At 37.5% G+C, this 17,549-nt stretch overlaps 1 protein-coding gene across 6 annotated transcripts in view; it reads right to left on the bottom strand.

Annotated features, from left to right (window-relative positions):
• MMP16 (matrix metallopeptidase 16) overlaps window positions 1-17,549 on the bottom strand; it is a 251,058-nt gene that overhangs the window by 116,570 nt on the left and 116,939 nt on the right. For 5 of the 6 annotated variants that reach the window (XM_073330638.2, XM_073330641.2, XM_073330642.2 and 2 more), the window contains exons 3-4: window positions 16,445-16,459; window positions 11,295-11,417 (exon numbers count right to left, since the gene is read on the bottom strand). In XM_073330638.2, the coding sequence (XP_073186739.1) occupies window positions 11,295-11,417; window positions 16,445-16,459 (138 nt within the window). The remainder of the gene's footprint in view (window positions 1-11,294; window positions 11,418-16,444; window positions 16,460-17,549) is intronic. The other variant, XM_073330639.2, reaches the window with a different exon arrangement.

Below are 17,549 nucleotides of genomic sequence, written 5' to 3'. Positions count from 1 at the left end.
AATCCTAAGGTCCACTCAGTTTTATTTTGTCTTCACAGGCAAAACCTCCACTCACTTTAAACATCACAGTGACTTTAGAGGGAGTTTGCCCAAGTAAGCACCAAGTAAAAACAGAGAGGGGTTCAGAATAACACACTAAAATACCCCCAACTTAAATAAAACAAACAGTAATTAACAATCCAACAGGAAATGGCCATCTTGGTAATTTTGGTGTAAAATGGGCCAGAAAGAATTAGCTTTACCATTAAAACACACTGAAAATCAAAAATTTAGTTATTCTAAGACATATTATTAATTTCTTTAAAAATTGTGGAGAAATTTAAGAGTCGATTTAAAAATGCTAGATTTCCAAACCGTTCTAGTGGCAACACTGTTTCTTTCAGTCTTACCTCACGTTACAATCCATGACCCTGGTGGGATATATTAAAATTCAACCTCCACTAATGGGAAAACAGTCTCATTCATTAACTGTAGAAATGAAATAGTGACCAGAAATTCAAAAAGAGTTTTGAAAACTCTCTCTTTTTTGGATTCTATTCTTATCTAGTAAATAATCATAAATGGCCAAATTGTGCAACCTGCTCTCATGCTGGTGAGCCCTTAATCATGTGAGTAGTTTATTGGCTTCCATGGGATTACTCACATAAATAACACTAACCAGTATACTGGTGGCAGGATCAGGTCCTACTGAACGTTAATACTGCTTAACACGAAGAGTTATCTCATTGCAGTCCCATTAGTTCTTAAGGATCAGGCCCTATAATAGCATAACAATTCATGGGAGTTTTCCTATAGGGAATAATTAGTATTTCTATTATAAATCTCTATTTTCTGGAGTCTTGATATGCTTTTACATTTAGAGTCTGAAGTAATACTGTCATGTCCTATGACAATAATGCATAGCATAAATTTACAGGTGTCTGTAGCTGTAAAAGATCACTTCAGTTCTTACAACACACATAAGGCTAAATGCTCATAAAGTCACAGGCAAGTAATTTTGTTCATCTAGTCCCAGAATGTATTTTTTGTTGCATCCTGGCACATACCCAGATCGTGTAATCAGTTTCAAAGGATGTAAGAGTTCCCAAGTGTTTGAAAATCTGTTTATTTGCCCACACAGAGGTTCATGACCCTGAGGTACTAGAAAACAAGGCATTTTCCAAGTACTATATTTTTGACTTTCAGAGAAACTTCAAAGCTACATATGTAGTCACACCTCCTTCCTTATAAGCTCTTAATCACTTTCTCCACATATGAAGATATCACTACTCAATAGCAGGTTTCAGAGTAACAGCCGTGTTAGTCTGTATTCGCAAAAAGAAAAGGAGTACTTGTGGCACCTTAGAGACTAACCAATTTATTTGAGCATAAGCTTTCGTGAGCTACAGCTCACTTCATCGGATGCATACCGTGGAAACTAGTCTCTAAGGTGCCACAAGTACTCCTTTTCTTTTTACTACTCAATAGCGTATCTCTAAGCTCTTTTTCTATACTATTTACAGAGTATGCTCAGTGACAGAGTAAACTAGATAGCCTCAAATACTTAGGGCCTGAGCGTGGAGCCCTTATTCACACTAGCGAGCACTTATTCAAGTAGTCCCAATGGTTTCAAATGAGGTGTCCTCAACCTGGCACCAAACAACAACAACAATTAATATGTATGCATGTAAAAGTAATGTGATTATGAGATGTGGCACTATACCCTACATGTGTTTGGAAAGTTTTAGTAATACTCTTAGGATATAAATGAATACAACTGAATTACAGCTGGTTGTTTATAGGGAATAGATCTATAGACGTTAAGTTCAGACGGTACAGTCATGATCATCTAGACTGACCTTGTACACACTGCCGGCCACAGAACCTCACTCACCCACTCTGTAATAGACCTCTAACGTCTGGCTGAGTTACTGAAGTCTTTGGACCATGCTTTAAAGACTTCAAGTTATACAGAATACACCATTTACATCAGTCTAAATGGGCAAGTGTCCCATGCCCCATGCTTCAGAGGAAGGCAAAAAAAACCCAGGGCCTCTACCAATCTGACCTGGCGGGAGGGGGAATTTCTTCCCCAAATATAGCAATCAGCTCAACTCTGAGCATGTGGACAAGACTCAACAGCCACACACCTGGGAAACAATTCTCTGTACTAACTCAGCGTCCTCCTTTTCTAGTGTCTATCAGGAGTGGTTTCCAGAGTTAACAAGTGCCCACAACTTCAGGACCGCTGAAAAAAATCAGTGGTTAACATTTCCCATCATATCTTCTTTTAATTTTTGCTCATATCTTGACCTGCTTTTTTCATTTGGAGTTTGAAATAATACTGTCATGTTTAATGAAAACAATGCACAGTTTATCCTTACAGTCTGTTGTTGACTGCTGGTGTATATTAAAAGTCAATATGTAGGCATTAGTCCCCCTGCAATCACCATCTATAAATTGATGTATTTATGCTTTGTACATTTAAGTGCAATCTGTCTCTATGCAAATTCAAAATATTTGATTGTTTTCCTGCATGTCAGTTGGGCTTCATGGAATGTTTACTTTTCAAAGACTTCAAGCCCAATAGCCTCTTTCTCTATTTCTTCGTTTAGAGGGTGTTTCCTGAAGATTTAGCATGACATTCTCTCCCCCGTTACATCCATTTAGGGCTGCTCAGGCAATGCAAGGTAGCAGAATCTGTTGCAAACTGGCCAGGGGAGAATTTCCCTGCCATAAGGTAGCTCACATCTGTCAGTAAGCGGTATAACTGGCCAGCATAAAATGCCTCCCTTCCGCCATATTCTGAGCAGAGCTCACACAGAAAGAAATTAATCTGGATCAGTGATAGAGAAGAGGGTCGCTTACCTGGGATCTGATCCAGTGCCCAGTGAAGTCAGTGGAAAGATCCATTGATTTTAATGGGTGTTGGATGAGGTCCCTCACCCACCCACATCAGTTAAATAAACCCTGAAGATGAACTGAATGATACATCTTGCAGAACTATCAAAAACTGTTTTAAACTCAGGAATACAAAACAGAGCTGCAGAATGGTGTTTAATATATTAAAAAAATTGTGAGTAACCCTGCTTTAAAAACAGGTTTCAGAGTAACAGCCGTGTTAGTTTGTATTCGCAAAAAGAAAAGGAGGACTTGTGGCACCTTAGAGACTAACCAATTTATTAGAGCATAAGCTTTCGTGAGCTACAGCTCACTTCCTCAGATGCATATCGTGGAAACTGTGCAAAAAGAAAAGGAGGACTTGTGGCACCTTAGAGACTAACCAATTTATTAGAGCATAAGCTTTCGTGAGCTACAGCTCACTTCCTCAGATGCATATATATATATTACCAGCAGGAGAGTGAGTTTGTGTGTGTATGGGGGTGGGGGGGATGTGAGAACCTGGATTTGTGCAGGAAATAGCCCAGCTTGATTGTCATGCACATTGTGTAAAGAGTTGTCACTTTGGATGGGCTATCACCAGCAGGAGAGTGAATTTGTGTGGGGGGGTGGAGGGTGAGAAAACCTGGATTTGTGCTGGAAATCACTTTAGATAAGCTATTACCAGCAGGACAGTGGGGTGGGAATAGGTATTGTTTCATATTCTCTGTGTATATATAAAGCCTGCTGCAGTTTCCACGATATGCATCTGAGGAAGTGAGCTGTAGCTCACGAAAGCTTATGCTCTAATAAATTGGTTAGTCTCTAAGGTGCCACAAGTCCTCCTTTTCTTCCTGCTTTAAAAAGTAATCTTGAGTTTTATATAACAGGCTTTGTTCAAAATCCATCTTTACCTTTTGATTAGCATATTGCTACTTCATTTCTAAACATTTACTGCAAGCTGAGGGCTCTTTGCAGACTCCCCTTTGTCTGACTCCTAATGCTAGAGTTCAAATTATGAATAGTAAGATTACCTTTCTGATTATGGAGATTTTATGGTCAATAATTCTCTAATGTGTTTTTCTAACCAAATCCACCTTGATAGTCATTATTATAAAGATGACAGTTTTATTCTCATTGATTTACATCATGGTATCTTGTTCAAAAAGTTAAATGGTTTATTTCCTGAAGCCATAAGTGGAGGTTGTTATTGTGACAAGCTCATAAAATATTTTCATGTGAACTGAACATTCTATTAAAAAAAAAATCCTCCCTAAGTATCACAGACTTCTTCCCTGACTCAGTATCATGTTCATTAAATCACTGGTTATATAACACAATCCCAAACTCTGATACAAAATCAAGTTGTACCACATTACTCTCTGGCTTGCTTTGGAATGGGAAAATAGTTTTCTAGCACTCAGGACCAGTGGTTCTCAAGCAGGGGTACATGTATCCCTGGGAGTTCATAGAGGTCTTCCAGGGGGTACATCAACTCATCTAGATATTTGCCCAGTTTTACTTACAGCAAGCTACATAAAAAGCACTAGCAAAGACAGTACAAACTAAATTTTCATACAATGACTTGTTTATACTGCTCTATATACTATACACTGAAACGTAAGTATAGTATTTATATTCCAATTTATTTATTTTATAATTATATGGTAAAATGAGAAAATAAGCTATTTTTCAATAATAATGTGATGGGACACTTCTGTATTTTTAAGTCCGATTTTGTAAGCAAGTAGTTTTTAAATTAGGTGAAACTTGGAGTACACAAGACAAATCAGACTCCTCAAAGGGGTATGGTAGTATGGAAGCCCTGGCTGGGATGATTTAATTGGGGATTGGTCCTGCTTTTGAGCAGGGGGTTGGACTAGATGACCTCCGGAGGTCCCTTCCAACCCTGATATTCTATGATTCTATGAAAGTTTGAGAGACACTGCTCTGGACTCTCAGTTTAAACACATACTCTCCTGCCAGCTAACATGTTCAACACTTCTCAGTTCATAATGGACTGATTTCTCTCTTGGGTAAAATCCCTCTGAGTGCTGAGCGCAACATTTTAAATATGGTACCAGTACAAAGAACTATGATTACAGAATGTATTAAAAATATTATATACAAGGCAAAACTACTGTAACACAGACTGACCCTGGTCATTGGCAGCTAGGATCAAACCTGGGAATCTCTGGAGTTTAATGCATGAGCTTCTACTGCTTGAGCTAAGAGACACATCTCTTTTAGCTACTCCTGTAACAGGCTCATCAATCTCTACCTGGTCTAGCCAGGGACAGAGTGCCACACCAAGCAGGCATGGGTTTCATAATACATCACAGGACATATACTGTATCATCCATATAGAAACTGAATTACTAAAAATGTCCAGTAAATACATTTATGTAATTGGAAAGTTATGTTACAGAGGAAGAAAAGGGGAGAATTAATAAAAAAGGTAAATATCAATTCTGTGCTAAGGACTGACACGCATACACTTAGCCAGTGAATGCAGGAATCATCTTCCTTTCTTGTGGTGTCATCCTTACCCATCTCCTAAAGACCAATAATCCCACACTGTGAAGGACTGGGAGGCTGGCTTCATCTCGATATAGGCATCCTATTTGGTTCACACACATTATTTCTCTCAGTCTCTATTTCTTTAGAAGTTCACAGGAGACAATGTGGGTGCTCAGAACATCTTTCTGAAATGACGTAACTTAACCCCATGAAATAGATTGGTTTCAGAGTAGCAGCCACGTTAGTCTGTATTTGCAAAAAGAAAAGGAGTACTTGTGGCACCTTAGAGACTAATCAATTTATTTGAGCATAAGGTTTCGTGACCTACAGCTCACTTCATTGGATGCACGAAAAGCTTATGCGCAAATAAACTGGTTAATCTCTAAAGTGCCACTAGTACTCCTTTTCTTTTTATGAAATAGATTGTGGTTCTACGACTGTTCCTATGGCAGCCAATCATTTGAGCCTCAACAGCCCATGTGAAAGATCAGAAACCATTTTTCCCTCTGGAGTTGTTAAAAAATCGCCATTATGCTTCAACACGGACAGTTTTTAAAAATTATTTGCACAGCTGAGATACTGGCGTCTAATACCACCTCAGTTCAAAATTTTGGTATTTGGCAAAAAAGATACACCTATGCTGAGAGAAAATTATTCATATGAAGTTTCACTGAAAATGTGTCAAGTTTCATTGAACATTTCTAAAGTTCCATGAAACTGCTTCAATTTTAAGAACTTAAAATTGAAAATAGGCAAATTTACAAATTAATACATTTTCATGCAAGTTTTTTGTCTGCCTGAATTGATATTTTTTATTCACCACTGAAAGGGTATCCTGTCATGACAAAGCAATGGATCAGCTGTGAACTTAAGTGACAACTTAAGTATAATAACTAAAGTAGCCCTTTGACACCCCAATGCTCCTCTTCTACAGTAGAATGGACCAAAGGATCCATTCAGCAGTGACTCAATTCTATTCACCTTCTGATACTGCACTCAATCAGTTTTTGTAAACTGCAGCACCTAGATGTCTAAAATTATAGTAGATAAAAGCAGAATTGTTTTAGTGGTATACAAGTTCAAAAATGATATAATACCAGTAATATTTTCCACTGTTACTTCTCCAAACCTACCTATCTGAGCTTGTCTTCCCCGCTCCTTGTTTCCAGTTGCATTAATTTATTTAAATTCAACATGGGTGTCAGAAGAAAGTTCCAAAAGTTTGGCCTAAAGTTCTTGGGGCCAAAATAACAGTGACAAAGAGAAAATACAGAAAGACAGACAAAAGACACAGGTAAACATGTCCAATAAGTTCTTGGGATGTATTGGGGACAACTTCTTGTTTCAGAAGGTGGAGGAAGTAACCTGTGAGGCCGGCCATTTTAGACTGGATTCTGACTAACAGAGGAATTGGTTGAGAATCTGATGGTGGAAGGCAATTTGGGTGCAAGTGATCATGAAATGACAGATTTTGTGATTCTAAAGACAGGAAGGAGTGAGAACAGTTGAATAAGGACGATGGGATTTCAAAAAAGCAGACTTTAAAAACTTCATAACTCGTAGATAAGATCCCATTGGAAGGTAATTTAAGGGAAAAAAGCAATTCAGGAGACCTGGCAGTTTCTTAAAGAGACAATATTAAAAGTACAACTGCAAATTATCTCAATGCAAAGGAAAGATAGGAAGAATAGTAAGAGGCTAATATGGTTCCATCAGCAGCTCTAACGACCAGAAAAATCAAAAAGGAATACTATAAAAAGTGAAACAGAGAAATTACTAAGGAGGAGCACAAAAGAATAGCACAAGCACATAGGGACAAAAGAAGAAAGACTAAGGTACAAAATGAGTTAAACCTATCAAGGGACAAAAAAGGCAATATGAAGAGGTTCTATAAGTATATTAGGAGCAAGTGAAAGATGAAGGAAAGTGTAGGTCCTATACTTAGTGGGGAAGAAGATCTAAAAATGGATACTATCAAGAAGGTGGGGGAGTTTAATGCCTATTTTGCATCAGTCTTCACTAAAAAGGTAACTTGTAACCAGATACTTAGCACAATTAATATTACCAGGAAATGGGAAGGAACTCAAGCCAAAATAGGGAAAGAGCAGGTTAAAGAATATACATATTGAAGTTGGCAGGGCCTGATGAAATGCACCTTAGAATACTTAAGGAACTAACTGAAGTAATCTTGGAACCACTAGCAATTATCTTAGAGAACTCCTGGAGTAAGATCCCTGAGGACTGGAGAAGGGCAAACATAGCTCCTATCTTTAAAAAGGGGAGAAAATAAGACCTGGTGAATTATAGATTAGTCAGCCTAACTTCAATACTTAAAAAAAGATACCAAAACAAATTTTTAAACCATCAATTTGTATGAATTTAGGAGTTATTAGGGTGATAAGTAATTACCAACACAAGATTTTTCAAGATAAACCATGCCAAACAAACCTAATTTCCTTCTTTGACACGTTTACTGGGATAGTAGATAAGGAGAAAGCAGCAGATGCAACATATCTTGATTTTAATAAGGCTTTTAACACAACATTGTCATACATAAATTAGGGAAATGTGGTCTAGATGAAGTAACTATAAAAGTGGGTGCACAACTGGTAGAAAAACCATACTCAAAAGAGTAGTTATCCATAGTTAGCTGTCAAACTGGGTAGGACATATCTAGTGGGTCCTGCTGGAATCTTTCTTGGGTCTGGTAGTAGTCAATATTTTCATTAATGACTTGGATAATGGTGTGGAGATTATGTTTATTAGATTTGCAGGTAACACCAAGATGGGAAGGGTTGCAAACAGTTTGGATGACAGGATTAGAATTCAAAAGGGCTTTGAAAAAATTGCAGAATTGGTCTGAAATCAACAAAATGGAATTCAATAATGACAAGTGTAAAGTACTACACTTAGGGAAGTAGAATCAAATGCAAATGACAAAAGAGAAATAACTGGCTAGTTGGAGCTGAAAAGGACAGGTAGGTTATAGTGGATCACAAACCTGATATGAGCCAACATTGTGATGCAGTTGCAAAAAAGGGTAATATCCTTCTGGGGTGTATTAACACAAGTGTCATATGTAAGACACTTGTGTTAATTGAGGTAATTGTCCCACTCTACTTGGCATTGGCAAGGCCTCAGCTAGCATACTGTGTCCAGTTCTAGGCACCACACTTTATGAAAGATGTAGACAAATTGGAGAGAGTCCAGAGGAGAGCAACAAAAATAGTTAGAAAACCTGACCTATGAAGAAATGTTAAAAAAACTGGGCACATTTACACTTGAGAAAAGAAGACTGAGAGGGGACCTGATAGCAGTCTTCAAATATGTTGAGTGCTGTTAAAAAGAGATAGTGATCAACTGATCTTTGTGTCCCTTTAAGATAGGACAAGAAGTAATGGAATTAATCTGCAGCAGGGGAGGTATAGATTAGCCATTAGAAAAATTTTCTAACTATAAGGATATTTAAGCAAGGAAATAGGATTTTAAGGGAGATTATGGACAAACATCTGTCAGGGATGGTCTAAATCAGGGGTAGACAACCTATGGCACGTGTGCCAAAGGCAGTACACGAGCTGATTTTCAGCAGCACTCACACTGCCCGGGTCCTGGCCACCAGTCCGGGGGGCTCTGCATTTTAATTTAATTTTAAATGAAGCTTCTTAAACATTTTAAAAAACTTATTTACTTTACATACAACAATAGTTTAGTCATATATTAAAGACTTATAGAAAGAGACCTTCTAAAAACGTTAAAATGTATTACTGGCACGCGAAACCTTAAATTAGAGTGAATAAATGAAGACTCGGGACACCACTTCTGAAAGGATGCCGACCCCTGGTCTAGGTACATTTGTTCCTGCCTCAGTGAACTGGACTAGATGATCTCTCGAGGTCCCTTTCAGACCTACATTTCTATGCATCTACATATGATCTCAATTATATTTTACTATTAGAAAATATCTGACAATTAAAAAAACCCATAAATATTTGATTTAAACACAGCACCTGAGGATATAATCTAGAAACCACTATCCAGAAAGTTAACAAGGGTAAATCCGGTCCTCACCTCTGCGGGTCAGGGGCCCTCTTAGCATTGGAACTGATGCAGTTCTGCTGCGTGTGGGTCAGAGGCTGGATCTCAAGAAGAAACCCACATTAGCACAATGTGGAGCCTAGCCAAGCTTTGGACTACAATGTTTTTAGATGTCAAGGACGTGATGATGGCCTCATTCTGCTCCCACTGAAGTCAATAGTAAAACTCCCAGAAGCTGAACACTTTTGAATGTCCAATCTATAGCAATTATGTTCTGTGAACTCATGCTGATTTTCATTTGAAAGGAAAGTAGTGCTTGCTACTAACAGTGGAGTATTGAAATTTTAGAAAACTTCAATTTTAGAAAACTTCTGGCAAAGTTTGATCTGGAGGTTAATGTTAAATGGCAGAGGCATATGATAAGGTGACACAGCAGAGTGAAAATTTTGGAAAAAGGGCAGGAAGCAAAGAACAGCCATAAATTCTTCAAGCTAGAAAGGTTACTAGAGGGTTACCAAACAGATTAATCTTGGGATCCCCCTTTGTACTGCTTTCATGATTAATGTCTTGGGTGGCAGAACAGAATGATATTTCAGTTGCAGGACTTAACAGTGGTATCAAAATGGTGTAATAGGGTGGAGAACCAGGCCTACTGATTTGAGATTTGGGATTACAAATGAAGAGGAAGAATGTTAAACACACACACACACACACACTTCCCATTTAAATCCCTAGATTAAGAAGTTAAAAATGTGGATAAATGTAAAATAATATATTTAGACATACTCCTGTTAGGTGCTAAGCACCTTCAATTCCCATAGACTACAATACTCAGCAATAAAAACACGAGTTACTTATCTACTGGAACAACTCACTGATGATATGGGGGATTCCCCCATCACTTGAAGTCTTTAAATCAAGATTGAGAATGCTTTTTTGAAAGCCATCCAACCAGAAAATATGGGATTGATAAAGGAATTACTGGGTAAAATTCTATGACTCATGTTATGCAGGAGGTCAGGCTAGATGATCATAAAGGTCCATTCTGGTCTTAAAATCTATGCATCATATAGTACTGTAAATAGCTGGTCAATGAATTTTATCCCAGAGAACATTCAGTGCCATGGTAGATCCCATAATCCTGAACAGATTATGATAAATTTCTAGAGGACTACATACAAATCTCTGCTTTGCTGACAATTTTTTGGGCCACATACTGTGTACACATGATGCTTTTTGGCTGACAGCACTAACAGCAGGTACATATTTTTGCATAATATATTTTATTTGCCAAGCCAAGGTCAGCTTTGATACAGCATGCAACACATCCTGTAAATTGCAAGTCAGATTGAGAGTTTCACTGATACATACATGCCCCCATGCCTATTACTATGTGAGCATGAGATGGCTGTGTAACTGACTCACCAAAATTTAATGAAATTCATTTATATTTTGAAATAGACCTGCAGGCACCTGCATTTACAGTTACTGCCTCCCTCCAATGACCTAATTTGCATATTTAAATTAGAGCCCCCAATTCCATTAGACTGTTCCTGCATTCAAAGTGACTTTTCCTGAGAAGTTGCCAAGTGGGTTGAAAGGTACAGTTGGGGGGACATTGGAGGTTAATTTGGTGCTGCAAGCTTCAAAGAACATTCTGTTTAAATGCAGACAATTTAAATCCAAGAAACTCATTCTGTGCTTTTGCAGCATGTGATTAGTTACTCCAGGGATACTGAAATCAATATTTTTATACGACACATCAACATCTGGACAATGCATAGTACACATTTAGAAAATAATATCTTAAAAAAAACATTTGTTTTCTTTTAATAAAATGCTTAGTGATATCACCGAAAGGTTTATTGATTTTTTTGTACCTGTAAGTGATATGTTTGTGTTGCCATTTCTGTCCTGTTAATGCATATCGTTTTCGACGAATGTTAAACTTGGAGTTACCTCTTCTCTGGTCAGGCACACCACATCGAGGCTTCTTCATCCAACTGCAAAAATCAGTATTGCACAGTTACACTACCTTATCAGCCATATTCAGGCCAGAAAGCAAATTGCAACAGACTTATCCAACAGACGGCAATATCAACACCTCTTAAAAGTTATACATTATTCGCTTTTACATTTACTCACAATAATGATCACAAATATGAGAAGTTGCATGGCTAAAGAAGTTATATGGTTGGTGGGGGGGGTGAAGAATAACATGGGGCAACAGAGCTTCGCCACCTCCCATGCCTTTCAAATATAAATTCCTCTCCCATTATTTTTTAAATTTGTGTTCCCTGCAATCACTGCATAATAGCGCTTTGCCATCTCTCAACTGGCCAAGTCTTTTAGCATTAATAATTTATTCTGACTCTAATGAGATAACCAGGATCTATATTATAGATTATTGACTACAGGTGAGGTTAAATATTTACATGAAGATTTAAAGTCTTGATTCTTTAATCATAATTTTTCATTTCATATTCTTTCTTTTCTGCCACAGTGTCTTTATGTTTGGACAAACCCAATTCCCTTTCATCAAATGGTCCACTTCAAAAACATAAGGGGATTTTATCCAAGAGTCTGGGACTGTTAAAGTAACTATTTCATTGAGCTCCCCATTAAATATTTGACTGCTCTACTGCCCCTCTATATTAGGAAGAAGAGCCACCTTAAATAGTAAATGTAGCATCTCAAACTCAACAATTTGCCTGAACATTTTGAATGTGCTGTGTAGCATTAACTTCAAAGCCTCTGATCCACTTTTGCTATGTCCCACAAGAGTTCAACCAGCTAGTGCCAACTGGTGAAAAACAGAGAGCAACATGAAAGTGTGTTGAAGCTCTAGTGTTTCTGTGGAAGGTGTTTACTTGGAAAGGTGGGTTTCAAATATTTTAAGTTTTAAGAAGTGTATGTCAGAGTTATAGATTTGGTTTGATGGTATGACTTAGGTGTACATAAGAAAGTACCAGATTCTGATATTCATGCTCTAGTTGAATGAATGGTTTTTCACTTGTGGAGTAAGGGGTTATTTACCATGAATAAAAGTATCAGAATCCAGACCACAGAGATTATGCAATAGAACTGAACACTCACAAAGTAATTGTCCAATGCCGCCACACACATAATAAGACATTTACTTTCTAAGTGGAAGACATTCTGTGGCAACTTTCTAGTCCATTTACTTGATTTCTATTATGACAAATAATTAATGATGTAGATGCTGTAGTTTTATCTGCTGTTTTCTGATACCATTGTCCTTACTATACCATTACTGAAAAGCTGTATTCTGATTAGCTTGGAGAACAGATTTTCATTTCAGGCAAGAGTTTAACCACCCTTTCTATAAATTGCATTTATCTATATATAATGTATACTGTAAGTATACATATATACATATGCATTTTTAATGTCCCCACCCTTTGATTGGCTGACAAAATTCACCTGATCCATCATCAAATTAATATTTAAATTACATTTACTATATCAGTCCCCAACATACAGAGATAAAAAACAGACTTTCATTTGTCCTACAGAAGCTCTTACTGCAGTACAACTGAGAGAGATACAGAAAAGTCTTTGGGGTTTGTCACTGTGGAAACAGTGCATGCTATTGTGATCAGGAGCACTTTTATAGATGTGTTCCAATGACACCACTGAAGTGCTAAATGAAACAGATCTTGTCAGACAAACTGCAGACAGAGGTTTAACAGTACTAGTGATGTAAATTTTCAGTCCTATGCTCAAGGAATTAAGTGTGCATTCTAATTTTTACACACCTTAATACAATGCAAATCATATGGTAGATTAGCTAAATATTTAAAGACAGGAAAATGGAATATGGTGCTCTTCTCTAACATAGATCATGCTAACTTCCACATTTTAGATATTTATATACACATAAATTCACATCTATGCATGTCAGGCATTATATACACCAGAGACATGCATATATATATATATATATATATATATATATATACAAGCTATTATTTATGTGACTACATATGAGTTGAGGTGCCTAACTTTAGGCAGTTTGAAAAGTTTAGCTTTTATGCTTTTTACCACATAAAGGAGACATATCTCATGAGGTTCAATAAGGATAAGTGCAGGGTCCTGCACTTAGGACGGAGGAACCCAATGCACCGCTACAGACTAGGGACCGAATGGCTAGGCAGCAGTTCTGCGGAAAAGGACCTAGGGGTGACAGTGGACGAGAAGCTGGATATGAGTCAGCAGTGTGCCCTTGTTGCCAAGAAGGCCAATGGCATTTTGGGATGTATAAGTAGGGGCATAGCGAGCAGATCGAAGGACGTGATCATTCCCCTCTATTCGACATTGGTGAGGCCTCATCTGGAGTACTGTGTCCAGTTTTGGGCCCCACACTTCAAGAAGGATGTGGATAAATTGGAGAGAGTCCAGCGAAGGGCAACAAAAATGATTAGGGGACTGGAACACATGAGTTATGAGGAGAGGCTGAGGGAGCTGGGATTGTTTAGCCTGCAGAAGAGAAGAATGAGGGGGGATTTGATAGCTGCTTTCAACTACCTGAAAGGGGGTTCCAAAGAGGATGGCTCTAGACTGTTCTCAATGGTAGCAGATGACAGAACGAGGAGTAATGGTCTCAAGTTGCAGTGGGGGAGGTTTAGATTGGATATTAGGAAAAACTTTTTCACTAAGAGGGTGGTGAAACACTGGAATGCGTTACCTAGGGAGGTGGTAGAATCTCCTTCCTTAGAGGTTTTTAAGGTCAGGCTTGACAAAGCCCTGGCTGGGATGATTTAACTGGGAATTGGTCCTGCTTTGAGCAGGGGGTTGGACTAGATGACCTTCAGGGGTCCCTTCCAACCCTGATATTCTATGATTCTATGATTCTATGATATCAATATCATCTGTATATGCTGCTTGATATGTACAGGCATCTCCTGTATGATATGATCCTTCAAACATGGAAGTACGTGCAGGGCCTACTCATGTCAGTAAGGGTTGTAGGGTCAGATCAATCTTTTCAAAGACCTTGACTGGTTACATCTCCATAATGTAGCATAAGTATAGGAGCCAAAATTTTCAAACTTGGCTGCTTAAAGTCAGACACCTAAACCATATTTAGGCAGCCTGATTTTCAGAGGTAGATATCACCATCTATTTAGGTGCCTAAATATGGCTTTCGGTGCCTAACTTCTGGCAAACAAGCCTGAAGTTTTGGTCATCATGTTTAAAAATTACTATTATAGATAAATTACAGAATAAATATAATTCATTTTCTTAAACCTAACTACAGATTCATGTCTTGCGTGTGAGGCAGTTGATGATCATCAATATTTTCAGAAGGATTCTGTAGCCTCTGCAAAGATAGCCACACAATCTGTACTGCTTTACTTTCCCCCAACCTGCTAAACTATTCTTCTGGATTACAGCTGGTTTCTCATGTCTTTAAACAACCTGGATTACACAAAGCAGATGTCAACAATTTGCAGGGATATATTATGACTGCCAGCTAAAATTTGTTCTAATAATAAAATAATAATAACAGAGGGCCAGTGTGACATTATCTGATTAAAATATAACCATGCAAGTCATTATTGCTATTACTGTCATATAATTGCAACAAATCTTATACAAAGTGTGACATGTGCCCAGAAAGGGTTAAACATCCTGCAGGCTAATTGACCCGGAGTCAACCTGTTGAGCCATGTCAGAAATGGTAACGAGGGCCATTCTATGCTAGATAGGCTAGAATTTAGAAGTGAAAACCTGTATTGTTAGAGAATTAGAGGTGATATTAATTGTGTGTGTTTACTTATATCCTAAATGCTAGCCATGTAAGCATACAGTTCCTGTCTGTCACTATAGCTATTGATTCAGAGATCAAAATGGAATAGTAACATTTAGATGACTCATTGTTTATATATCTCATTAAAGTTTGTGATAAACTGCTTAATGGATAAATTATCTTATGTTAATCCATGTAGTTAATTACTGGTGAGATATAGGAAACAGAAGGTTACATCAAAAGCCTATTGTTCACCCAAGACTGTATGGTCAAGTGGCTGCTAGAAAACTGTATAAAAGACCCTTGGGTCCTGATCCTGTCATCTCAGACATGTTTGATGTTTCATGCAGGGGAAGCTTAAATTGTAAGGCTGAGATCCCAGTCCTACGCTGGAATACCCTGAATATGAACATTGGTCTATAACCCATGGACTAATTATGAAAGAACTCTTTGCAACTACAAAGCTCACCATCTCTGCTATTAATCTGAATCTCAAGAATTGTACTCATATCTGTATGTATATTGATTTTATAACCAATACTCTCTCTTTTTTTAAAATAAATTTTAGTTCAGTTAATAAGAAGTTGCTGTAAGCGTGTATTGGGTAAGATCTGGAATATTCATTAACCTGGGAGATGTGTCCTATCCTTTGGAATTGGTAGAACTTTTTTATATGATGAATAAGATTTTCAGTAATCCTCATCATATTTGACTTGAGTGTCTGGGTGGAGGCCTAAGGCTGGGTTACCTCAAGGGAACTGTGTTCTTGTCTTCTGGGTAATTATAGAAGCTATTTTGTGTTGGCTTGGTCAATCTAAGTATTGGACCAGCTTTGGGGATTGCTTGCCCAATTCTTTCAGTTCACCCTGATTGAGTGACCTCAGCTGGCTCCCCTGGGACTCTGGTCACGGTCAGTAATTTGCCAGCTAAAATTTGTTCTAATAATAAAATAATAATAACAGAGGGCCAGATTCAAATTTCAATCACAACAATGGAGATAAAGGGGAGTACCATTCTTCTCAACGGAATTACCTTGGAATTACATCTGAGTAAATGAGATTAAAAACTGGCTCAGAGTTTTGCATGTTTTTATATATACACATTGTCAATAAAACTTATTCTGAGTAGATGTTAGATCAACATGCAGTTACCATGCATTTAAATTACAGGACATATTTACTCTATGTAAAGGAAAACACACCCACACAAACATTGTAAAAAGCAGACATATAAGTAACAAAAGACAAGTTCTCTCACCTTAAGGTGGTATCACTACGTCAAATGAAAGAAGCAGGGAATAAAGCAAAAACCACAGAACTGTTAATATTTTGTTAGAAACACTGCACAGAAAAAATCAAGCTCTGGGACACATTAAGAAATCTCTTGGAAACAGAGTATGTTAACATTGCTGTCTTGAAATCAGTTGAATTAGTCCTAAATGAAAAGATGCCCAGTTTTAAATTAGTCAGCTTAACTGATGGAGATCCGTACTTAATAACAGGGTTGGCTCACCTGAAAGACACTGGCCTGATAAACACTGTAAATATCCAAAGCTGTAAATTGGAAAATGAATCTTTAAAGCTATTATTGGAATGAGCTCTGAAGTTATGTAAAAGTTTCAATATTCTTGGAGAGAATTTTGTTAGCATTCTAAAAGGCTTTATACTCAAGAGAGGGATTTAATATAAAAGACAAGACCAACTCGTAGCCAATGGGAATTCAAATTTCAGCATTCTATCATTTCACTTCAGGTTTTTACAATCTAAATAATTTACCAAATCCCCAAACACCATGATTTATTACATCTTTTTTTTTAAGTAATTACTTCTACATAAGGTTTTAAAATGTCATAAATCTGTCAAAGACTTTATGCTTGTATCCTTTTAAATTGGAATGGCCAAATTATGACCTTCATAATCAGACCATGTTTCCGACCACTAACCTTACGTTAAAGGGAGAAGTGTGGCCCACACAGACTATAAATCCCAGTCTAATTCAAACTGAGGCCTTTGCACATCACATGTTGGCTCTCTAGCCTTGTATCAAATCATACCTCTCTGTATTAAACCTGAGAGGAGCTTCAATCTTCTTATTTTAGTGCACATTAAGGATTGGACTCCTAGCAAACTGACAACATAGCCCTCAGCTCAGCTATTTTTGGTACCTCAAAGTTTTAAGTGATTTCTTCAATGTCCAATGTCAAGAGTCCAAATGCAAATCATCAGTGCACATCCTCTTTATCACAAGAGTAAATGCAGATTATAAACACTTTATGGTATACAAATTCCTCTGGGCTTTTTTATTCTTAAAATGATGTAGTGAATATCAACAACTCTATCCTCCCATTGATTGCAGGGAAGCT

This window comes from Lepidochelys kempii, chromosome 2 (genome assembly GCF_965140285.1).
Source record: "Lepidochelys kempii isolate rLepKem1 chromosome 2, rLepKem1.hap1, whole genome shotgun sequence".
In the NCBI taxonomy this organism is placed as follows: domain Eukaryota; kingdom Metazoa; phylum Chordata; order Testudines; family Cheloniidae; genus Lepidochelys; species Lepidochelys kempii.
The sequence above is the reverse complement of the archived record's forward strand: the minus strand, read 5'-3'. Positions and strand labels throughout refer to the sequence as shown.